Consider the following 24,499-nt stretch of genomic DNA (forward strand, 5'->3'; position numbering starts at 1 on the left):
ACAGACCTGTGTTATCCTTCCCCTTTGAACGCCGCCACGCAGACTACTAGGTTAACCCTTTTCAGATCGGGTTTTTTGGACCTTCTTGGACTCCTCCACCCCGTATGTAACTTCCAGAATAGTTAAGCAATCACAATGAAGCAAGGATGTATAGTATGTCAGAAAATCTATCTTTTGGTATACGTCACGTGGGATGAGGACGTCACATCACGTGACAATTACATCATGATTTAAAAAAGGCGCCATATTGGATCCACCATCTTGGATTTAAAATTTTTTCCAAAACGCCAAAAAAACCACCTAAAATCACTGCTTCATCGCGATAGAAGCGATTGCCAGAGGCTCCGATTGCACGCGATAGACTGCTGTGAGTTTTTTCAACTTCCGGTTGGGGCACGCGTGACAAGCTGTTGTGATTGACACATTTTCTGATTCTTATCGTACTTGATGGAAGAAGAAATTTTAAACTTCCGCTTTTCAGCGGCTCTCTTACAAACGTGACGCGCACGCGTGATACACAATCTGCTGGTCACTGTCAATGCAAGATTAGGGTTGCAGGCCTCTTTTAGGCCCGCAACAAGTATAATAACTAAATACTGAAGACAACAGATAATTTTATTTCCGATGAAGGGTATACCCCTCAATAATATCGGTATCGACCTTTAAGGGACCCAAGGAAAGAAAAATTCACTGTTTCCCATGGAGCAAGTCATTAAGTACTTACTGATTTAAACGTCGAATCATTCTTGCTAGCATTCCACTTCAGTGCGTACGCAAAATAGCACCAGAACGAGGTCGTGGTGGACACTGTTCGTTTGAATGCGCGAACGGTCTATTAGACGTTTAAACCGACCCTTGAAGTTAAACTTTTACTTATACAAAAGAAACCGCGATTAAGAACCTATTTTTTCCAGGTTAGCCTAAACAGGTTCTTTATATACATAAAAGGCAGTTTAGACAAATTCATTTATTAAGGTTCTTAATAGAATCTTATTTCCTGAAGAAAAAAAAATACATTTCTTCTTATAGAACTTTTAAAGGCATTGAACCTATTCCTTGTATAAAATGTCCATACCAAAAACAGGGTTTACATAAAAAAATAAATCACTTATCATTCAGAACAAAACATTAGATACATGTACAATAATGCCTTCTCAGAGCGTATTTTTCCAAAGGAAAATATTTTTTAATCAATTGTAGAAAATAACAACCTGTTTTCGAATTTAAGGCTTAATAGGTTCTTATAAAAATGAGGCCTAATTTGCAACTTTTAGCCTAGCAAGTTCTTAAATGTTCTTAAGGTCGGGACACACTATGCGACAAGTCGCAGCGACAGGTCGCTGCGACAAGTCGCTCCGTGTGTACTGCTTACAAACAAGTCGCTGCGACAAGGTGTTTGTTTGGTGCACAAACAGCGAATTTGGAAGAGTGGGAATGCGCAGTGTCATAGTTTGTCGCATGTCCCGACCTTTACTCGCAGGTTTGTACTGTATGTAGTGAGCTCTGCCTGTGGCCGGACTCACCAAATATATGCCATATAAAAGAAAGAGTGTACGTAAAATCTCTACAATTGTAGTCTCATTAAAATGGCCTGTTGGAAACAAGCACGATTAGGAAGTTTGTACAAATCATTTAACCGATATACTATGATCGCGCATTTTAATTTTATTGAAGATGTTTTCATTCGTTCTTCAAACTATGGCCGACCTTTGCTAGCTTGGCAATAATGTTACACAATAACCTAGCTAAAGATCATTCTAATTGCAACATAAAATGAAATAAGTGCAGTTAAAAGGAAAACGATTACATCCACGAGATAATATTGGTACCAATATAGATTATACCCTTCCGGTCTGAGATGATTGGCTCCTTTGTGTCTGTGGACATATTCAATCCAGTCAGCAGCTCGCTGGACGGGAGTACGCGGACTGTCACGCAACAACCGCGAGGTGCGAGTTGCGTTACCCTTAAAGCTAAAAAATAATAAAGAAAGTTATACGAATTGTTAGGAGAAAGGATACTTACAAACCTTCAGGACAGTTTTATTTTTTTACAAGTGTAGATGTGTGAATGACGTCACCACTGGCCGAAGTAAAAAAGAGAGCAAGCCCTTCCCTAAGACATAACTTTGGTAAATGTTCGGGTCTCATATCAAAAACATATTTTCGATAAAGTGAAAACAGTCAATGAAAAGCATTTGCAAATAACCTGAAAATATTTTTAGTAGCCTTGCATATTAAACAGGCGATTTCTTCTTCCTTCTCTCGAGGACTTGTTAATTCATTTTACAGAGGTCAATTGATTTATAATAATGTTATTAATTAGGCGTGTTACTTTAATGATTACAGACAAAGCCTGGAAGCCGTACATGAACTAATCAAGACAAAAGCTTAGGCCGTGCGAATGCGGAGAAGTCGAGGGAAGGATTGTGAGAACCTTGCTTTTATGACCCCTCTTTAACTATTTTGCCATGCATTAAGTAAGAGAACCGCTTGCTACGCATGTAATTCGTCGATTTCTGACGCAGGTCACTTGTTTGCAGCTGTTAAAGAGGAGGCTGTAAGCTAATGACTTAGTGATTATTTACTTTTCACTATAAATAAATTTACCTTGATTCTTCAAGAATTCGCCTTATGGAAAAATATATTTCATCACCAGTCGTAGTCTTTATATTAATACCAGTTGCCATACCAACCGAATGAGCCTGCACGCAGTTACTGTATTGGTCAGCAAAAAGCGGTACACCATAGAAAGCTGCTTCATATAAGCTGTTGAGGCCTGTGTGTGATATAAAGGCTTTGGTGCTGTTATGGGCCAATATGGCATTTTGTGGAAACCATGGGACGACTTTGACGTTTGAGGCAAGATCGTCTGGAATATATCCTTTAGGCGAGAAAGAAAGGAAGAAAGCTAGATCTTATCTACTCAACGCTTTCTATGCTTATAAACAAACACAGTCTTTGCAGGGACAATTTTCTGTATGCCAAAAATTTTATCTCACCACAATTTGTCGTCATCTGTCATGTATTTAACAATTATAATACGAATCTCAATTTTATATGAACGAATAGTCAACGGGGCGGAAAACAAGGGCCAAGGGTCTAATTGTTCTGATAGAAACTCCGAATAATTGAACGTTCCTTCAATTTTATGTTCTTTTCAACCAAAAATCAAGAATAATCATATCCATCTGCTTTGGGTATCAACTGAAATATCTCTTCCTCTTGCAGAGCTTGAGTATAGGTGATGTATTTTGGCTGACGTCAAAAGTGGAAACAAAAACAAAACAAGGAGGGTACTCCCACATGAACACCTAATTGAAAAATCGTTGCCCAATGGAAAGCATAAACAATGGACAATGCGACCCAAATGTTTACTGGGAGATCGGTGAAAAAATCGTCTTCTGTGACAGAATAAAACTGATAATAAGACGGTTTGCATATGTCATGATCTTGAGGCTGTCAAGGAAAGAAAATATCTTGATTATCAATAAAAAGGATATCTCTAAGCTTGTTAAGGCTATCTACCCAGAATACCATTGGGTCATATCGTTCATGGTTTGTGCTTTTTACAGGGTCAATGTTTCTTCAATTAGGTATCTAAACTAGCTATGTTATGTTCCGCTGTCAAGGGTTTCCCCCACCGAAAAATGTCCCAGAGTACCTCCCCAGAGACATAAATTTTGGAATTATACTAGGTTTCACAAGTCTTTGCATCAAACTTTTTAAAAACCCTATTTTCACTTTATTTGATAAATCCTGTAAAAGTGACTTTTATAGGCAATCTCTTACCTGGTAAGAATGGTTGAGGGTATTCCAGAGCAAAATGACCAATGATAATAGCCATCTCCGCCATGTTAATAGAATCCTGGAAGGTTCTCTCTTCCGGTAAACCGAATTCTCTCCAAAGTCCATTGTAGAGTGCGAAGTCAATTGGTTTTGCTGCTGTAAGCAGTGTGTAATAAAGAGAGTTTTCAACTCGCTCTGCAAAGCTCATCTTGCCACTGCCCGACGAGAATATCTCTGAGATATACGAAACCAGACTTATATCATCATGGTATAATCTCATCCCAAAACCTGCTGGCTTAATATCAATCCTTGGGAGTCCCAGAAGTTCGGGTATAAGTGCGCTACATTCTGGAGGCGAATCACTGAACATTAAGTCAAATTCGCCGAGTTCTTCCATGTGATGCTTAACGTGAATTAGTAACGTTTTGCATGTCTTGATAAAGAGTTCTTACCATCTTTGGCAATCTCGCATAATTTCCAGAAAAAGATCGGGAAGGCGATTGTGGTGCTAGGTGTTCGTCGTCGAAAGGGTTTTGTAAACAGAATGCCTCACTGTGTTCGACGCTGGAAATGGTACAACAGATGGGACAACTAACGTGACCTGAAGATAAAACAAAATGTTTAAAAAAGTTATGTATAAAACACTTTTGACTGAGCTATTGCTCTGGCCACAAGAAAGTGGCCGAGACAACGTACACTTGCCCTTAATCTGTTACAAAGCGACCAAAAATTTGAACCGTGGGTACATTTTGCGTTACAGCATTTTGTCACGCGTACTGGAGCTCAGTCTACCGAGTAACCGTTTTGCACGCGGAGTGCCCTAGCAAAATGGTTTAAGTGAAATTGTTTTAACTTAAAAAAAAAATGAACCTAAAATTACTTAAGTTAATTTCAAAACATGAATTGAATGGAGCACCATATGTTACATCTCATTTATCCGTTGTTATATTTATGAATTCTGAAGTCTTCTTTACAAACAGAATGAAAATGAACGAAAATCTTTTCTATACTGTAAAGGTCTGAAATGCCGTTTCGTGACACAAATCGAATTTATTGACTAATTTCACCTAATGACTTTGATAACGTATCTTACATTTTAATATTTCGACAAATGCCAGCTCAAAAAGTAGACATTAAGTCAGGGGGGGGGGGGGGGGGGGGAGAAACTTCCCATACATTCTCTTATATGAAATCTGAGCGATGCTCTCACAACTTGCAAAGCAATCATCGAGGCGGTAGTCAGCGGATGTCTCTAAGGCACATGAGCAGCTCCTTTCTTTGTGAACTTGCCAAAACAATAACAACATGGGACCAGTGAGAGAGTTCGATTTTTTTATATATGTAGTAATAAAAAAGACTTACTAAGTTTCAGTCTTTAAAGCAGCGAAAATTTCTCCGGAAAGGTTCTTGGTGTCAATATGTGGTGTTTGTTATGAAATAAAACCATCACGGGAATGGTAATGAAAACGTGGCGATCGAATATTCCCGCGCTGGTCGGAGCTATTGTTCTTGCTCTATTGATTCGAGGTTGTTTGTTGACTTGGTCTTTCTTTGTATTACTTCATTTCATGACGAGCTTAGTCCTCAAAAAAAAATTATGCAAATTAGATCTTAATCCCCTTAGTGGAGAATATTTATCCATTAAGGGGATTAAGATCGGTAACATAAGATCGTAGTCCGCACGTTGAACTGGCGCAATGTACAGTGAGGTGTCAGTCATAATAGCCGCGGCTTCTCTGTGGAGAAAGAAAAAGCAGATATTAGCCGGATTTGGGTTTTGATGTTCTTGTCTTAAAACAGCTCAATAAAATTTCAATCGCGGATTGAAAAAAAAAAAATAACTCAAGATAAATATTGAACTAACCAACGAAGCAAGAAAGAAAAATTTAGCGTGAGGTTAATATTCTGCCCACAGATAACAAGAGCTCAGTAAAGAACTCAGCTCACTACCCCAGTAAGACAGAATAATTTAGCGCGAGGTTAATATTCTGCCCACAGATAACAAGAGCTCAGTAAAGAACTCACCACCCAAGTAAGACAGAAAACATTAGCGCGAGGTTAGTAGAGCGAAATAAGTCAGCGCGCGATTAGCCAGGTTTAAGCACCGCAAGCTGATTATTATTACAGCGCTTGACATAAGCGACCATAGTGAAACTGAAAACCCAAGCTCAAGTTTATATTCCACAAATTAAAATAACCGGTATGCAATGCATACTAAGGCGAGGACGTTCCAGTTAAGCAAGTCAGTATGTTAAAAATTCCAGACAAAGAACTGAGAATAGACCTTTTGGGCTTTGTTTGTTTGTTGTCCCTTTTCAGACTATGTGGCATCACTCTTGAGAATCACTTCTTTCAAATTCAAACAAATGCTCTTGGTATTCAGATAGTTTTAGTTTTTCTTTTTACTTGTTTTTTTTTAAAAAAAAAAAAAAAAAAAAAACAAGTTCTCTGGGCAGCATCATGTGGTTTGAAATGGCAATTTACACTGACAAAGCCAAAAATGTCTATTTAGTAAAATTGTGAGTCCAAAAGATATCCAAGTAATTGAACGCCGAAATTGATATCGTTGATTAAAGTGTGATTTACAGCGAGGAGCCCACATTTGTGACCACTTTTAATTAATTCACATTCTTTCATGCAGTAGTTTTCCAATGAGAAGCTGTGACGAGCTTCTGATTGGATAAAACCTGCAAGAAAGAATATGAATACATTAAAAGTGGTCACCTTTTTGGGCTCCTCGCTGTAAGTCGAAAGGTGAGACACTGAGTCATTTGCTATAAAGGAGGGAAAATGGGTTTGTCAGGTAAATAAAATTTTAAAATACGTCACCTTGTTTTCCAGTGGTGTTTTTAGTTGTGCATTCCAAGGTATGGTTATTTTCTAACCCCATGTTAATTAATAAAAGGCAAATAATAAGCTGCTTTGATCACAAAATTGGCAATTTAATTTGTACAATTCTAATATGGTGTCTTTTATCACAACTTTTGACAATGGAATGCATCATATTTTGTAACTGTACTAGACTGCAAGGAAACTTCCACGAGTTTGGCATAAAAATATTGTCTTGCAATAATGTATCTAGATTGCCTCTTGTTTAAATATAGCTGACAGTTGCACTGACTGTACAAACTGTAACGTACCCTTTGTCCAGTAGGTACAAATTTAAATGGGGCTGATAGTTGTTTGCACTATCTGTACAATCTGTGTTGCAAGCAAGTCCAATAAGTCCAAAATTTTGATACAGTACAAGTGGAGACTAGGAAGTAGAGTTGATACAGTGGTTTGCCAGTGATGAATTTGTATTGAGGGTCTTTCAGTAGTAAATCCAGAGATGTTTTACACCGTCTTTTAACTTTGGTGTTATTGCTACATGGTTTTCGCTGTGTTTTGCTTAAAATATATCTGCCATTCATAGTGAGGATTGGGCTTTTTATTATGTACATATTGCATAGAGGCAGAATAGAGGCCAATAACAAGTTCCAATGCAATAGCTACATTCACACATTCATGGTGCTTCTTGACAAAGTGCAGATTAAACATATTGAAGCAATTAGGACAAAGCACAGCAATCAGTGGATTCTTTGAAAACTGTATCTTGGATGTTTTCTGTTGTTGTTGTTTTTATTTCTGTTCTGTAAACATAATGAAAGAAAGAATCAATAGTTAAAATATAATAATTGTTTAACACATATTTGTTTAGACACCAAGACTGATTAACTTCAACAATTTAATGCAACATAAGTAGTTACTTAATTCACTTAATTTTTTCTTTTTTTCTGAAACACATATTTCTACATGTACATTATATCTTTCTTAAATCATTTACTAGTTATCATAGCCTACAAAAATAAAGGTATATACTCTTTTTTGGTTGTTAACCACACAGCTTTCAGGTCCCTGAGGTGTGTCTCTAGAACACCAGTTTGGACTCTTGATTTATTTAGATTTGTATAAATATACGGTATGATCGATTGTAGTTCTGTTATCAGTGGTAAGGCTGAAATAAGTTTGTTTGTATCCATATTTTACAATCATTTGTTTATATATATAGATTTACTGCTGCTTTGTACACCACTATTAAAATCAATGTTGAAATCTGACCTAGTAGTAAGAGTGAAAACGTTCTGTTGACAGAAGGGATCGCGAATGAGCTTTCTGTTTTTTTTTAATTTTAGCAAATTAAATATAACAACATCTGGCAGATATTTCACTTTTAAAATCGTTTTTTCGATTCCATAAATACTTTGACAATTATGTTATTCCAACACTACGGTATTCAATAAAGTACAAGCAAATATAAACTTTAGATAGCTCACCTCAGCTGCAGTTGTCGCAGTATACGTCTCCAATTCTGCACTTCTCGTCTTCAGTTAAAGCTCAGGTTACAATGTCGCCAGGCAGTAAATCAAATCACAAATAGTTTAGTCCCTCGACTTTTAGGTGTGTCGATAAGGTTTTTGTGTACTTTGATATCACAAAAAGTTTGTAAGTGGGCGAAAAAAATATCAGCTACTAATCGAGTTAAGGCTTCTGGCTGCGAAAAATTCTCACAAGCTCGACCGAACAACCAAGTCCAACCAAGATGGCGGACGCAAACAAATCTCAAACCATGGTCTTAGTTACCAGTCCTCTTCGGTTCGAATCATCACATCGCGCATCTTAACACGAAGAATCCAAAATCGCTTTATACTAACATGATAACATTAGGCTCGAGACTACGTCCTCGCCTAAAAATACAACTTACCATTGTGCTGCGGTGTTTGTCTTGCTTCTATCTTGGATGAACGGCGGCGAGCCGCGCTGCTTGCGAATTGCGTTACCTCGTATTTCCCGCCAGAATAAATTAACCCGGCAACAGTAACCATTAGACGAAAATGCCGAATCTCTTTTCGTTTATTAGTCTTTATTAGACTTTATTGGCTTTCCTGTTTCGCATTCACCCATACGAGTTTTGCAGTGTAGCGAGGAACATGTCACAAAAAATGCAATAAAAACACTTTTAAAATTGGTAACAATGCTACTCAATTCATGTCGTGAAGACTACAACAATCGACTCCTTGAAAGTCCCAATCTTCACACATTCAACTTGTTTCCGCGGAAGAAATTACTGTTGATCTCGCTTTTACCGATATTATTTTCGTTGACTCGCTTTTACATTTGTAACTTACCACAGTCGACTTATACTTGCGGCTGTCCGTCGGATATCCAATGTCGTATAGCTGATACAAAAACACCAAAACGCCGACTCAAACTTGACCGTGTTGCCCGGAAAACTTATGAAACATTTGTCATCGATTTAAGGTCGCAAACGATGCCGATATCGACAATTTAGCAAATAATATTCTTAAAGAAGATTCACCGGCACGTTTCGAAACCGCGAAAGCAGAAACTGCGTGACACAAGAAACAGATCACGTACACATAACTAGGACCGGTTTCATTTCACATTTCCTGGCATGCGGTGACAAGTTATGTACAAGATTAAAAGACCTCCTGGACAGAATTTTTTTTTGAGGGCTAGGCTCGTCATGAATCCCCATGTGGGCCAGTTGAAAATCGTGGTACAAACATTTCCATTTCAGCACTGAAAAGTAGCACGGCATCACAAAATTCTGCGTTCTTAAAACTACACGACGATGACGAAATTTTCGGATAAACACGCTGCTTTAAGATTTTTAGTTAAGGGAATTGAACCCCTTTATAATAAGTGATTCCACGGCATAGCAGCTTCCATTTCGCGGGAAAAGATTGCCTGTTGCATCATCGTCCAAAAACCGCTGACTACATCGTGAATTGATCGCTTTGCAAGTTGTGAGAGCATCGCTACTCGGTCCCAGACCTCGTTTCTCCCCCCCCCCCCCCCCCCCCTCCCCCCTGCATTAGGTGCTGTAGGCACATCAAAACTATTCATTCAGAACTTCATTACACGAATTCCATGCACAAAAACTGAAGTTCACAAATTTCGTGACCACGGGACGTCAGTTCAGCTGCTATATTCCTGATGCCATAGTAGTGACTCTTTAATTCTGTCACCAACACGCCGAGTATTTTCGCTTGTTAGATGGATAGCATGCGATACAAAGTAAAATCACAATAATCAACTTTGTTTTACGAGGCTTGCACATAACAGTCTTTCGACTGACAAACCTGTGGCCCTCGGATTCCCGATCGAATTGGAATTTAGAAGTGTTGGTTTTTGTGGAGGAAGGAAAACCGGAGAACCCGGAAAAAACCCTCGGAGCAAGGACGAGAACCAACAACAAACTCAACCCACATATGACGCCGGGTCCGGGAATCGAACCCGGGCCACATTGGTTGGAAGCGAGCGCTCCCACCACATCGTTAGTGGTTACATACACTAAAGGTAGTAGAACTGCTATAAACATGTCCAATTTGAAAATTAATAACTCAAACATTAAATCATTTTTCAAAATAAAAGTTACATAGGCTTATTAAACAAGACCTGGACATTCAGGAAAATACGAGGTGTCAATTTTCACACCTTAGGTGTGAATTCGCGGTTAAATCGCAGGCTCATAAAATTAAAGATTGCCGATTTACGGCTTTCCTTTAAAAGATACAGAGATAATTTCAACTGGAGCCGATTTATGATAGAAACGTTTAATTACCTACAAATCCCGGAGTATGCCAGCATTTACTTCTGGAGATAGAGCATTCTAGTTATTTTTATGTGTGCCTCAACTTTGAACAGCCATAATTTTGTGAAAAATGTCTGGGCCGCTACGGGTATTCACACACAGTTTCCTCGACATTACACAAATAAACAGTGCAAATTTCACCGAGATCTGACAATTCTACACCTTTAAATTGCAAGTACCTTTCGAGGCGGTCTGTTACAGCGGCGAAATTAGCGAATGTAAGCAGCGAAATGTGCGTTCGACGCTCTGTTTTTTTCGACGCCATATTGAATTCTCAGAGGTAGACCGCTGTTCATTGTGTTTAAGGCCGCATTGTTACGATTGCTACACGAACAAGCACGAAAAAATACGGATTTTTCCGATTACTGTCGGAGAAAACATGGCGGCGTAAACAAATATGATACACATAGCAACGCCAAATTTCGCATCGATTGCGTTACGGAACTCATGCTGCGTCTTCTCTGGGCTCTGCGAGGGTCGGATATCAAGACAGCTTCTTTGTGAGCTTTAGAAGGCTTAAAAAGAGGCATAGATTTAGTCGATGCTTTCGAATTATATTTGAGGATGAAATACGAAAGAATTTTGCCGTCTTTTACTAAAATTTCGCTCGAACTGCGTAGATACGATCGCATGTTGTAAAGCCGATTCATGTAATATTGCTGTCAACGCGAGGTCATATCGACTCGGATGGCAGAGCGCTAATCATTAACATCGCAAAATAGCTTCTAAGCTAAAAGAAGCCCCCATCTCTTGTATTTGTGTTTACTTTATTAATATCTTTGAAAAGAGCGAGTTTTTAGGTATGGTTTATTTTTGACCTTATAGCAGTTCTAATACCTTAATACTAGTTTAGCTGCAAGGAAAACTGCAGCCAGTGTATTGGATACAGAATCAGTGCTGAAAGGTAAATAAGTTGTTGACCAAATAATTGTTTGTTATTCAAATTTGCCTACCGTCGGGACCTTGAAGAATAGATGACGTCACATTTATTTGCCAATGCATGGCAAGGTGCCAGTATTATGTTGGGGTCACGCTACGATTCGACAACTACACTATTGGTACTCCAAGCAAGATAGACAGCGGCGTCTTCGGTCATCTTCCTCAGGTATGAAGCGGCAGCACGAAAGAAGATTATAGTGATCCACCGATCAATGATCGTGCACTTTACCTAGCAGCAGTTCTACTTTTAGACTTTACAATTTTATAGGCGGTACAGCACTAAGCACACAGTTAGTTGAGACAACTTTTGGGTGAAGAAATTTTATTGATTGATTTTCACAAAAATATTTTGTTTATGCGACCTTATCAAAATTTTCTCACAAGGTTATTTGAGCAAAATGAGAACTGACTACAGCAATTGAAAATCAGAAAAAAAAAAATTACATATTACGTCACTTAAGCAGTCACTCGCCATTGATGATTTGTTAAGTAGTATTACTTTTTTTAAAAAATTTATTTGTCAAAAACCACTTTAAATATGTTTTACACGATTAACTCGAGAAAAGTCTATGACATTGAGCTGGAAGTCTCAGAAGCCTTGCTAGACTTATCTCCACTTATCGCTGAGACTATACACAACACGATACTGATACAATACTACAATACTACTTCACAAATATAGGCTTCCGTTTAACTACAAACGACCTTTGCTAGCTTGGCGGCAATATTAAACAACAATCTAAACAACATTCTTATTGCAATACAGAATGCAAAAAGTGCAGTAAAAAGAAATGCAAGTATATCCAAGAGGTAATATTGATACCAATAGAGATTATACACTTCCGGTCTGAGGTGTGTGGCTCCTTTGTGCCTGTGGACATATTCAATCCAGTCAGCGGCTTGCTGAACGGAAGTTCGCGGACTGTCACGTAACAATCGCGAGATGCGAGTTGCGTTAGCCTTGAAGCTGAAAAGAATAAAGTTGCATTAACATTATGGAAAGAATACTTGGTTGGTTCATTTTGCACACTTAAAAAATGCGTCACAACTGGTTGAAAACAGAGAGCAAGCCTTGCTTTAGAAAGTCGGAGAAACTTTGCCAACATCTTTAACCGGGTGGGGGTCTGGTGCCCCCCGGTTCATAATCTACCTTCGGTTTTTTTTTTTTTTTTTTTTTTTTTTGTCGGTAGGGCATTGAAGGTCACGTATGTTGATTGGCTTAAAAATGGTCATCTTTCATCACCTACTTGAGATTGCCTCAATGGGGGAGGGGGAATGGGACGGAGGAAATGTTTTAAATAACAAAAGAGTGGTTAATCATTAACCACCCGGTTTCAAGCTTCTCAGTAGCTTCTTGTAAGGTCTTAAACGAAAGCGTGTTTTCACTTTGGGGCCAAATGTCCCCAGAAATGGGTCTTTTAGACTTTATTTTGAATGTTTTTCATATTGCTCTACCAAGCTTGGTATATTAGCTTGGGTTATTGAAACGATATCTTTGATATCAAGAACGAGACCCAAATTTTCGAATGGTGACGTCACAATGAAGACGTCAAAACATACTTGATATATAATATAATTTTCACCTTAACGAAAGGACTTAAATGCGGAAAGCCATTTCTGTGGTAAAAGTGTCTTGAGTTATTACAACATAGCAAGCAAACCATGATTTTGGCTGGATATGATGTTCTGTTCTTTTTAAGGAAATGTAATATAAATTTCGCAGAAAAATAATGCAAAGAGTTGTAAAAAATCGTATGATTGAAGAATGTTATTTTTTTTTTCATTCTGATTTTGATGTTGTTATTGTTTTACCCAGCAAGGAATCTATTACTAATTAACTCCTGATGCGGGCCATTTTTTGGTGCTGCGGAGGAGACTGTACATGCAATGCAATAAATTGGTTATAAAGTAGTTAACTTACTTATACTTTCTTACTATCAATGACTGAAGTTCTATATAAATGAAGTTACCTTGGCTCTCCCAGAATTCGCCTTATCGAATAGTATATTTCATCGCCAGTCGTAGTCTTTATATTAATACCAATTGCCATGCCAACCGCTTGAGCCTGTGCGCAGTTACTAAATTGGTCAAAGAAAAGGGGCACACAAACCAGTGGTACACCATAGAAAGCTGCTTCATATAAGCTGTTGTGACCTGTGTGCGATATAAAGGCTTTGGTGCTGTTATGGGCTAGTAAGTCATTCTGTGGAATCCATGGAAGAACTTTGACATTGGAGGAAAGATCCTTTGGAACAAATCCTTTAGGAAAGAAGATATCGTAGGGTAACAAAGTGTAAACTGAGCTAAATTTAGAAGGCATAAATTGTTACAGTGAGGAGGGCGCGTAATCTCAGTAAGACCCTTAAATGTTATTTTGAAACCACCTCGAGAACTGGTTAGCCTACCTTACCGTTGATGCAGATAACCGGTGGGATCAAGTCATTAATATTCCAATGACAAGACCTCTGGGTGCTTGGAACTGTCCTCAGTTTCAAATAAAACAAACAGAAGACTTTGGTCTCACTATCTTTGAGAGAGTTGTTTTTTTTTAAACAAAATGAAAATTACAGGCTCATTGCTTTTTTTAAGCGTCGTCTACACAAGCAATTTTTTTGTCACAATTTTTATGTGAAATTTTTTATTTGCTCGTGTAGGCGAGGAAAACTGGCCTTTTTAATATGACAAGTATATTTGCTGAGGAGCTGTCGTGTTAGCTTTTTTGCGACAAATAAAAGATGTCACGTACGAAAAATCGCTCGTGTAGATGACTCGTCGCGTAAAATGTGGCAAATATTGCGACAGCATTGCGTATTGCGTATGCGTTTCTGCGCATACTCTGCTGTCCAAAGTCATTACTTGCGCACTCAACTTTGAACTGTTGACAAATAATTGTTGTGCCATATACACGATCAAATACATTTGTCATTACATACCGTTTAATCTCCATATTATTCTCTGCTCTAGTCGCTCGAAAACTTTGGCCAACATTTCCACCTGGTGTTTCTGTAGCACTGCATCCCCGAGTGTTCCTAATGATAACAGGATTATTCCTTTGTCTCCTGCTCCACTGATAAACTGCTCAAGGACTCTTGGAAGCTGACTTGGAGATTTCACTGTTAACGGTCCCACTAATTTGGTGGCTGTGGATTTAAACAAGAGACAATCTTACATTCAGTGTAAATGTTGTTACAATGACAAAAAAATGCAGAGAGTGTATGCAATATATTTCGAAGGCGGTGGGTTACGCAGCCTCTGGTATAAATATACAAGCTATGAGCAAGTCGCTACTATACGGGAAAAGAGTGCTTATGTCTAGTTTTTTTGTTAAAAATGTGAAACGAATCCCCAGGCGAAATTTGACAACGCAAAGAGCATTCACTTTTGCAAAACGCACAAGATTTTAAGATTTTTAAGATTCAGACTTTGTTGGCCATATTCTATTGGGATCAGTCGTTTCAGGTTGCTTGGGTCATTTACTTTTCAGACGGCATTCGAACCCGTTTGAAATGTTTGAATCAGTGTTAACTTTTCTCCATATAAGATTATAAATAATTTTCCAGCGATTTTTGGTTGAGCTGTTCATCACACATCAAAACCCAACCAACTGTCAACGGTTAGTCAGGACGCAGGCTATACGTTTTACTCTCTACACATTTTAAATTAATGGTATAACAGTTGGCATTTTGATATTATTACATCGATTTGTTTGGTAAAGGGTTTAAAGCCGAAGACCAGACACGAATGAACAGTTTGAATGGACGGAGTCCAAGTCGGGAGGAATCAGAGGCGCAGTCGACCGTCTCCCCGGCACCACTTCCCAGTCCCTAATTCCAAGAATATTACTTCTTACCTGGTAAAATTGGTTGAGGATATTCCAACGCAAAATGGCCCATAATAATAACCATCTCCGCCATGTCAACAGAGTCTTGGAAAGACCTCGCTTCCTGTACATCGAATTCCTTTCTTAGCCCATCGCAGAGTACACCATTGTAGACTATCGTTGCCTTGATTAGGGCGTGATATAATAAGTTTGCAACCCGTGTCATAAAACTCATTTTATCAGTATTCGACGACAATATATCAGGGACATATGAAATCACACTTGTCTCTTTGAAAAATCTCATCGCTCCTGCTATTTTTATATCGATTCTTGGGAGGCCTAACATCTCGGAGATGATAGCGCCACATTCTGGCGGTGAATCACAAAACATTAAGTCAAATTCTCTAAGTTCTTCTCTGTTAAGCTTAACGTGAGTTATCAAAGCTCTACACGAGACGATGAAGTTGTCAATCCACATTTGGCTATCCTGTACAATTTCGGAAAGAGATCGATAATGTGATTTTGGTACTATTGTTTTTTCCAGATGATCTTCGTCGAAAGGGTATTCGTAAACAGAATGCCTCACTGTGTTCGACGCTGGAAATGGTAGGATAGATGGAACGACTAAGGTGACCTGTGGAGAAACAAAGAAATGAAACACTGGGATCAAAAATGGTGGGTCCAAATGCTGCAGGTTAAATTCGTTTTCAGGCTAGTTCAATCTGTTTCAACTAGAAGATAACAATCTATTGGACTTCTTTCAGTTATTTTATGTCATTGTAAAAGTGTTTTCTGGTCAGAAACGGATTTAACCTGAAAACGAACTTAAGCTGCAACATACACACTTCAGGTAAGAAATTGACTGTAGTCGGAATCAAAGGAAAGTAAAAAACGTTGTGCCTAAAAAAGAGGAGGGGAGGGGATTCCATTGCACTCTGACAGTATCCGTTACATAGCCTGCCACTAATGGTTCGAAATGTTTATTATTTAATAAGAATAGTAGGAAAAAATATTTACCGAGAACACAAGAGAACAGAACAATGCAATGGCTAAAATGGATTAACAAGTGCTGTTTGAGATTTTTAAAGAGACTTAGACCGGCGTTCGATTCGTAATACATATATCTTATTAATAACCAGACGCAAGGTCATGGGAAACTTGTGGAACATTGGGCCTTTGTCCTAAAAGCACATAGGTCGGTCCGTACAGAAAAGATCGCAGTCGATATTTTCCCACATGAGTGATTCGTTTCTAAAGATACTGCTGTACAGCGTAGGCGTCCAAGTGAAACAAGTGGTTAGATTCAGGTAAGCATTGTTTAACCCTATGTTCTAAGTATAGCTTTCTATATTCATCAAAGTTGATAGTATTATTTGATTTGAGTTAAAGTTATAGTAATACCATGTATAAATATAGGGATTCCCACTTAAGTTTCAATTCACTCAGTCCTAAAAGTTCAGTACTTACGGGATTCTCTTTCACTCCCAGCATGAAATATTATCAAAATACGGCGTGAAAATGGCGTACGAGTTTGAGTACACGCACCGTAACCGTGAAATTAACTTCACAACAGTTCGTAATCCTACCCTGGAAGTTCGCATAGCAGTAAAATCCATTACCGGGGCTTTCGCATGACTGGTTACAATAAGCCTAAAATAGTTTTCAATAACAATAAGGCTGCAATAGATCTGCACTTCTATATCTATTCATGCTCATCATTGCTCTAGAAACACTGTTCTGCCATTATTTGCAAACCTTATTGCTACAGGCATACTCAGTGTTATTCTCACAACGTCGAGCAACCAACGACCCGGGGTTGAGCTGTGTACTTGAGCTTTTCGTTGATTCGCGTAATCGAAACACAGGTAAAATAACGTAGTCTACTTCAAAAATATATTGTTCGTTATGCTAATTAGCCGCAGTTGATTGCAATCTTTATAAAAACGTACTCACAGTGCACGCATTATCGGATGCATTACGAAAGATACCATTGAGATACATGTACGTGAAATCACTTTAGAGACACTAACTTACTCAGCAAGCCTAGCTAGTTTTTTTGACATTTTTCCTTCGAATATACTGCTAAACAGATCGCGCGATCGTCTAGAATTCGTTATTTCAGTATAGCTATGTTCGTCATGCTTAGAAAGTGCTAAAATTGTACTTGCCCTAGCAAATCTATTTTGGGAACTTTCAAACCATCACGACTAACTTTCAGCCACAAATTGTATTAAAGGTCTCAGTTGCGATTTCTTTAGTAGAACAACTTCATCGTGATAACAAAATAACTTTGTTAGGCCTTTAGTACCCCAAGTTATCAAGTGCACTGCTATAAATTTTACACCAAAAATAGACACTTTTTTTAAAATAACCTTGCATACTAACAACTTACTCATCTGTTACCAGATAGTTTGAATCCATAATGTACGTGTGAATTTATGTTTCGGCAAATGAACAAAAAACACATGTTCAGCTCTGTACATAATATCAAATCTATCCATTAAGATCTGAAATATTTCATGTACAACGACTACTGTAGCTCACATACCTCATGACCTCTCGATGCCAATTCATCTGCCACATTCCTAATACCTGAATAGCGACTCTTGGATTCTGTCATCAGCACGCCGAGTATTTTCGCTCCGTTAGATGAATAAGACACAGTGCAAAGTAGAATAATAGTGACCCACATGATTAAAGACCGCCTGTATCTTGAAGCTGTCCAGTTGTGGGCAAAAAATGTAGCTAGAGGAGTAAAGACTTAATGTTTAATTGGCTTTGCAAAATGTGTGCCAAGTTGCCAACAGTATGTCGGGATCTTATGTAAATCAGAATTTAAGGGCTGTTAAAGCAACGATGCGATCACTTAAACCGCAGGTCGCCCATTGTGGCAACGGCATTTATTTAAATCGCAAAATAAAACATTTTGCGTAGGAATACAATGTATTCGTTTAATTTTTTGAGAAATACAACTCGTATAGTAAATAATAAAGATGGTGTTATTTACTACAAAACTTGATGAATTCGACATTGCTGATCCTAGCAGTATGCATGACGCGTGTCACATATCAACCTAGTAAAAATGGCCCAGCTTACAACGAGTCTCTCGTAGCTCAGTTGGTTAGAGCGCCCAACCGGTATCTGGGAGGCCATGGGTTCGATTCCCGTCGGGGACTCAGATTTTTCTTTGTTCTATGCTCGTGTCATGTAGAACATCTTATCTTTATTACAACTCGTATTTTAGAAATGAAATTTTTTACCCTGTTTTTATTTAGTACTCTATTTTGACCCTTGGACAGGCATAGCATGCAAATGCAGCATCCGCCAAGCGGCCGGATTGAAGAGATTTCTGTGTGGTCGGTAGGTTATTCGTTTCGCGATAAATAAGTTAAACACTGTAAGGGACGGACCATTATTTTCTTGGAGGGACGGGGGGGGGGGGGTGGGGGGATTAAAAAGTTTTCTCTGCAAACTTTTTTTTTTAGTTTATGCACCTCTGCAAACATTTTTTAGAAATTCTTACTATTTTTTGTTATACATAATCGTGTTTGCAAACAATTTATTTTGTCTCCCAGGTCCCAAACATTTTTCAATTTTTTCATCCCCCCCCCCCCCTCCAAAAAAATAATGGTCCGTCCCTAATAAATTTTCAATTCCCCTCTCTCGAAGCTGCATGTCCTGAAAATGGTCGAATTGTGGCACTGTCCACTGTTTCCCCTGTCTCTGCTTTTGATGTGGCACATTTACGGGATAAAACTAAGCTTTTTTGTATTCTTAAGAAGGTTGTCGTCGTCGTCCTCCTCATATTGTTTTTATTTTTTTTATTATTTTTTTTTATTAAATTTATCCAGACCTAGACACCTGGTTGACTGGAATTATACACCAGCTATCACACTACTTGTCTTGACATAAGTTCCGCTCTAGCAAGACGCGGATCTAGGATTTTTCAACCGAGGAGTGAGGTTTTCATGGGAGAGAGGTTTTTATGTTCCTTCCTTTTATTTTTTTTTTTTTTTTTTTTTTTTTATTTATTTATTTTTTTTTTATTGGAGGGGTGGTGGTGGATGTTTGCAAATATATTTATTTTTTTTAGCTAAAACTATTGACTTTTTTTTACACCGTACCCAGTGCCATTGTCCTCATTTTCCTTTTTTGATGTATTTATTTTCATTTTTCTGGTGGACCAATGGGTATTGCTAGCCACCCGATCCACTATCCCCACTGGATTTTTTCTTCCATTTTTAATGTATCGTTCTTTGGGAGAGCAATGCACGTAATCATAGATGTTATAACATTCTAGCTCTTTATTTATTTATAGCGTTGTTAAGGGTAATAACATTCCTCACGTTTGATAGTAAACTTATCTTTACATAACGTCTGTAAAATCGCCTACCGGTTTAGAGTGAGAACAATATATTTCAACTTTGCTAAAATTATTAGATATCACTATGTATAAGTTGGCTAATTAACAATTAAACTTATTCCAAGTCCAACACATCGTTTTCAAGGGGGAAGAGATCTAAACAGTAAAAGAGCAAACTAGGCGTTGGATTGTCTACTAGTCTTAAGCTGATAATGGTGTAATACAAGCAATCTTTACCCTTGCACGAAAAAAAAAAACACTGTTAAATCACGACAAAAAATTGTGAACGAAACAAGGACCGCTTGAAACAATTGGAAACAAGATCAAAGCTCAAGACATAATGAAAATTGCATCTTTCTCATTTCACTACAGAGGTCGTAGCTTAAAATCTGAAATCTTTCTTTAAATATTATCATACAGTAAGCCAATAACATTGCTGATCCAAGCAGTAAGCGCGTGTCACATATAAACCTAGTAAATGGCCTAGCTCACCATGAGTGTCTCCGTAGCTCAGTAAATAGAACACCCGCCAGGTGTTTGAAAAGTCGTGGGTTCGAGTTCCTTCGGAGACTCGGATTTTTTTTTCTTTGTTCCACGCTCGTGAAAGGATGAACATAATATCTTTCTCAAGAACAATGTGATTCGTGATAATGAAATTAAGCTACAACACAGTATTAAATGGGAGTATGTACGATACATATTTCAAACTTTATGAACGCAATTCTCAATCTTGCTTCGAGTGCTGACCAGCCTTCACTAGCTTAGAAACGAACTTACACAGCACCCCAAATAACATTCTAATTGCAAAACAAAATGCAAAAACTGCAGTTGTGAGGAATACAAGTACGTCCAATAGATAATACTGGCACCAAGTAAGGTTATACACTTCCGGTCTGAGGTGCTTGGCTCCTTTGTGTTTGTGGACATATTCAATCCAGTCAGCGGCTTGCTGGACGGAAGTTCGTGGACTGTCACGCAACAAACGGGAAATGCGAGTAGCGTTACCCTTGAAGCTAAGGGAAATTGACAAACACATACAGATAATTATACAGCGGACTTACAAGGCCAAAAAAAAAACTTTGCGGGTATGGCGGAAGTTACGTTAGCTGAGACAAAGAAAGCCTAGCAAAAACGGTTTCGAGCCCATGACTTTTACTACGCTTGTAACGGAAGAGTATCTGTCAAAGTGTCTCGCTATTTGTTGCATTCTCTGCGACAAAGAACATTATGCAAATGGGTTGCATCGCAAAAAAATAATAAGAATGTCCACGACTGCACGGACGCTGGTGGCTGACAAGATCTATCCGAGACAGGCAGAGGGAAAGTTGTTCTAAATGAGCGATTCATGTATGACCGTTAAGTTACGAAGCCACATGAAGCATCCTGCTTCATAGCTTATTAGTAGCAAGGCATTTGTATCAGAATCGCAAGGCCATGGGCTCGAGTTCCGCTGAAGAGTCGGATACTTTTTCCTGGACTTTTTATGCTTCAGGTATCTAATTTATTTAAGTAATGCATGCATTATCACACATGAAAAAAAAAGCCTATGGTAGATTAATTTAAATTACAAAGAGGACTCTGCAGCAATATGTGGCTGTGTTAACATTAGAAATCAACTATAATCGATTAATGCATAATTGCGGCTACCATACATTCAGGTTTTTAAATACTTTATTTCCCAGTGTGAAACCTTTCCAGTTATATTTCGATCACAATCCAATAGTAATCGACTCCTAATGTGAACAGGGCTTATGAGTAGCACTTTTTTTACGCTGCATGGAAATTAACAAATTACCTTGGTTCTTCCAGAACTCGCCTTATTGAATGGTATATTTCATCTCCAGTCGTAGTCTTTATATCGATACCAATTGCCATACCAACCGAACGAGCCTGGGCGCAGTTACTGTACTGGTCACCATAAATCGGCACACAAACCAGCGGTACACCATAGAAAGCTGCTTCATATAAGCTGTTGTGACCTGTGTGCGATATAAAGGCTTTGGTGCTGTTATGGGCCAAGATGTCATTTTGTGGAATCCATGGCAGAACTTTGACGTTTGAAGAAACTTTCGTCGTTATATGCCCTTTAGGAAAGGAGTTATCGTGGAGTTAAAAAATTTGACTAGCATTTGTTTTTCCCATATTGTAAGTAGAATGAGCCGTATGCAGGTTTAGAAGGTGTCAAAAAGAAGCTTGAAAAGCTGGCTGGTTTTGGTATGTGGATTGTTTTTTTTTTTCTTTGATCTTTGGTTGATGTTTGTTGTTAATTGTTAGGCTGGCTGTCTGGCTAGCTAGCTAGTTGGCTGGTTTGTCGGTCGGTCGGTCGGTTGCTTTGGTTTTATAAGCTTACTGGTTGGCATGCTGGCTGATTGGTTGGTCGGTCGGTTGATAGGTATGTCGGTTGCTAAATTGGTTTGTTGATTGATAGTTTCCAAAGGACTTACTTTTAAATCTCCATATTATTCTCTGCTCCAGTCTCCCGAAAACTTCGGCCAGCATTTCTATCTGGTGTTTCTGCAACATTGCATCACCTTGTGTTCCTAATGAGAACAGAATTATCCCTTTGTCTCCTGCGTCACTGATAAACTGCTCCAGGTCTTTTGAAAGTGGTTTTGGAGGTTTAACTGTCAGCGGCCCCACTAGTTTAGTGCCTGTGATTTGAGACACGGTAGAGCGAATCAACAATGCGATTTTTAGTAAAACTTAATAATAAATTGTCTTTCTAACTGATATCAACAATTACACGTACTATATATAGTTTTTGTCGACCGAAGTTATTTATTTATGAAATGAAAAAAATATATCTTCATCCCCTAAAACAAGCATCAATCTCGTCCCAAGGCTTCACGTCATGGTGGACTTGAATAAATTTATCAGTTTAAAACGAGAAAAAAAAAATACAAAAACTAATGAGAGAAAGAGAGAGAGGGGGAGGAAAAAAAAGCAGTTTTGTCCCCGATTCCTGTAACGACATGATAGTTTCAGAGGGCCCGCTCCGCAACTCCAAAAAAGTTCGGGCCCGGTTAGTTTGGTTAGGGCCCTGGACTTATAATCCGGAGGTCCCGGGTTCAAATCCTCCTCCCTGCCACAAGATGTTTATGTTTGGTGGTTCCGAATTCAACTCCAGCTGCACGCTATGTAAATAACCAACTGGTCAGCCTCCTGCCAGTTGGGGTTTTTAGCAAGTTTTTGTTTATACACAATGTTTGTTTGTTTGTTTATTCAAGGGCCACAATGTAAACTACTAGCTAGAACACCAGTAACTGCGTTTACCCAACTGAAAGTTTCTTATTTGTTTTTTTAAATACCCCCTTTCCATATTGAGCGAATTTTTCCTTATAGCAGGTAATTTGAAGATCAAAGTATTCTTGCTACAACGCATGCGCAAAATTTACCTTGCACGTGAAACTCGACGATAGCATAACAAACATTAGATCAGGGGAGAAGTTAAACAATAACCAAAAAGCTTTGATGTGTTTTTGGCTGGTGTGTTTCAAAACCTTCGCAAAAGAATGGGTTCATTTTTGTGACGTTATATATCGAGAACTGTTTCTGCTGCTATAACGTATCTTTCAACCGTCAAGAAATAACTCCAAGCAAACAGCTACAAAAAGTTTCAAAATTACAAGGGAAGCGTTGATAAGCGACTTGGGATGCTAGGCTAAGGAGCGAGCGATTGCTACTGGGTGTCATCCCTTCCCGATAAAAAAAACATCAGAAACCATATCAGTATCTTAATACAGGACCTGTAGTTAGCCCATCCGGCAGTTACATACACATTGCAATATAATAAAACAAAGTTGCTTACCAGGCAAAACTGGTTGAGGATATTCCAACGCGAAGTGACCCATAATGATGACCATCTCAGCCATATTAGTGGCTTCCTCGAAAGATCTTTCTTGCATTATGTCGAACTCTGTTTTCAGTTCGTTGTAAGCAGCAACAAAGGTTTTATATCCTGCTGCCATGAATAGCACATAAAATGAGTTTTGAACTCGTTCCATAAAACTCATTTTGTCACAGTTTGAGCAAAACAGATGCATGCAGGGAATATACGAGGCCAGGCTTAAATCGTGTTGCAATCTCATTGCAAAAGCTGGTTTTATATCGATCCGAGGAAGCCCAAGTAACTCAGAAACGAGCACTTGACAATCTGGAGGTGAATCGCCAAACATCAACTCGAATTGCTTTAGTTGTTTTTGGTGTTTCTTAACATGATTTATGGCGGATTTACAACAGGTCATAAGGAACTCTACCCACATTTTGGTGTCATGTAGAATCTTTTCCAGCCGAGATCGAGCATGAGAAGTTGGAACAATAACGTTTTCCACGTAATCCTCCTCAAACGGCGATTCAAAAACCGAATGATTAACAGTTTTTGAGGGCAGAAAAGGCAAACTAGAAGGAACAATTAACAAGACCTGAAACAAAGGAAACAAATATACAAATAATTAAAAAGCAAGATGAAGAACTGAAATTGTATTATACGGACATTCGGTTATAATGGTAGCATAAAGTTGTATGCTTTGGCAATGCCGTGTCATAAAAATAAGACAACTTAAGCTTTTTTTTGTTGTATCTTCTGTCACTTCCTCCCAACTAAATATCGGTAGGCTCTTTGTGCGCCTTTAACAGAGTTAAGCCTTCTTTTGTTTTCAGTCCTAAAATCGTTCAAGCTCAAAGGACTGATTGCAATCAGTCAGTACTGCGATAGAAATATGCATGCACTGCAGATTCATGGATTTGCACTACAGGCATCCCATTCTATGTATGTGGTCACCATTCTATTCTAATATAATTAATAGAATTTCTTCACTTATTTCTGTCAGAATTGAAATATTTGATTGTTTTAAAAGTGTCCTTTATCGCTGTGTATTTTTAATAATATTGAGTAGAAATATTTTTGACATTGTTCAAGTTTGTTTGTTTGT

At 38.4% G+C, this 24,499-nt stretch overlaps 2 protein-coding genes, 1 long non-coding RNA gene and 1 pseudogene across 3 annotated transcripts; all 4 read right to left on the reverse strand.

Moving 5' to 3' along the window:
- Nucleotides 1-706: 706 nt before the first annotated feature.
- Nucleotides 707-18,013, reverse strand: LOC144663721 (UDP-glucuronosyltransferase 2A1-like). The gene is made up of 6 exons (XM_078524761.1): nucleotides 17,754-18,013; nucleotides 15,236-15,839; nucleotides 14,319-14,525; nucleotides 13,356-13,644; nucleotides 12,091-12,352; nucleotides 707-1,707 (listed from the first exon to the last, which is right to left on the reverse strand). The coding sequence occupies exons 1-6, from the start codon at nucleotides 17,895-17,897 to the stop codon at nucleotides 1,681-1,683; spliced, it is 1,533 nt and encodes a 510-aa protein (XP_078380887.1). The 5' UTR covers nucleotides 17,898-18,013; the 3' UTR covers nucleotides 707-1,680.
- On the reverse strand, nucleotides 1,714-11,448 carry LOC144663258 (UDP-glucuronosyltransferase 2B37-like; annotated as a pseudogene).
- On the reverse strand, nucleotides 6,223-8,515 carry LOC144663803 (uncharacterized). The gene is made up of 2 exons (XR_013572671.1): nucleotides 8,105-8,515; nucleotides 6,223-7,420 (listed from the first exon to the last, which is right to left on the reverse strand). It is a non-coding gene; the product is annotated as an uncharacterized LOC144663803 (long non-coding RNA).
- A 1,494-nt stretch (nucleotides 18,014-19,507) lies between the features above and the next one.
- LOC144663733 (UDP-glucuronosyltransferase 2B15-like) lies at nucleotides 19,508-23,935 on the reverse strand. Its single transcript, XM_078524777.1, has 4 exons — nucleotides 23,377-23,935; nucleotides 22,013-22,219; nucleotides 21,364-21,652; nucleotides 19,508-20,581 (listed from the first exon to the last, which is right to left on the reverse strand). The coding sequence occupies exons 1-4, from the start codon at nucleotides 23,828-23,830 to the stop codon at nucleotides 20,293-20,295; spliced, it is 1,239 nt and encodes a 412-aa protein (XP_078380903.1). The 5' UTR covers nucleotides 23,831-23,935; the 3' UTR covers nucleotides 19,508-20,292.
- Nucleotides 23,936-24,499: the final 564 nt, after the last annotated feature.

This window comes from Oculina patagonica, chromosome 8 (genome assembly GCF_052425735.1).
Source record: "Oculina patagonica isolate OP01 chromosome 8, crgOcupat, whole genome shotgun sequence".
NCBI classification, from domain to species: Eukaryota; Metazoa; Cnidaria; class Anthozoa; order Scleractinia; family Oculinidae; genus Oculina; species Oculina patagonica.

What these genes read in the sequence shown, in the direction of transcription:
- LOC144663733 (XM_078524777.1), bottom strand. Translation starts at nt 23,830, where the DNA reads ATGTGGGTAGAGTTCCTTATGACCTGTTGTAAATCCGCCATAAATCAT. An exon ending in TCCTCAACCAGTTTTGCCTG is followed by an intron (nt 22,220 to 23,376) that starts GTAAGCAACTTT and finishes CTCAAATCACAG; the next exon opens with GCACTAAACTAGTGGGGCCG. An exon ending in CGAGTTCTGGAAGAACCAAG is followed by an intron (nt 20,582 to 21,363) that starts GTAATTTGTTAA and finishes AATTTCCCTTAG; the next exon opens with CTTCAAGGGTAACGCTACTC.
- LOC144663721 (XM_078524761.1), bottom strand. Translation starts at nt 17,897, where the DNA reads ATGTGGGTCACTATTATTCTACTTTGCACTGTGTCTTATTCATCTAAC. An exon ending in AATAATATGGAGATTAAACG is followed by an intron (nt 13,645 to 14,318) that starts GTATGTAATGAC and finishes TCTTTCCTAAAG; the next exon opens with GATTTGTTCCAAAGGATCTT. An exon ending in CGAATTCTGGGAGAGCCAAG is followed by an intron (nt 12,353 to 13,355) that starts GTAACTTCATTT and finishes TATTCTTTTCAG; the next exon opens with CTTCAAGGCTAACGCAACTC.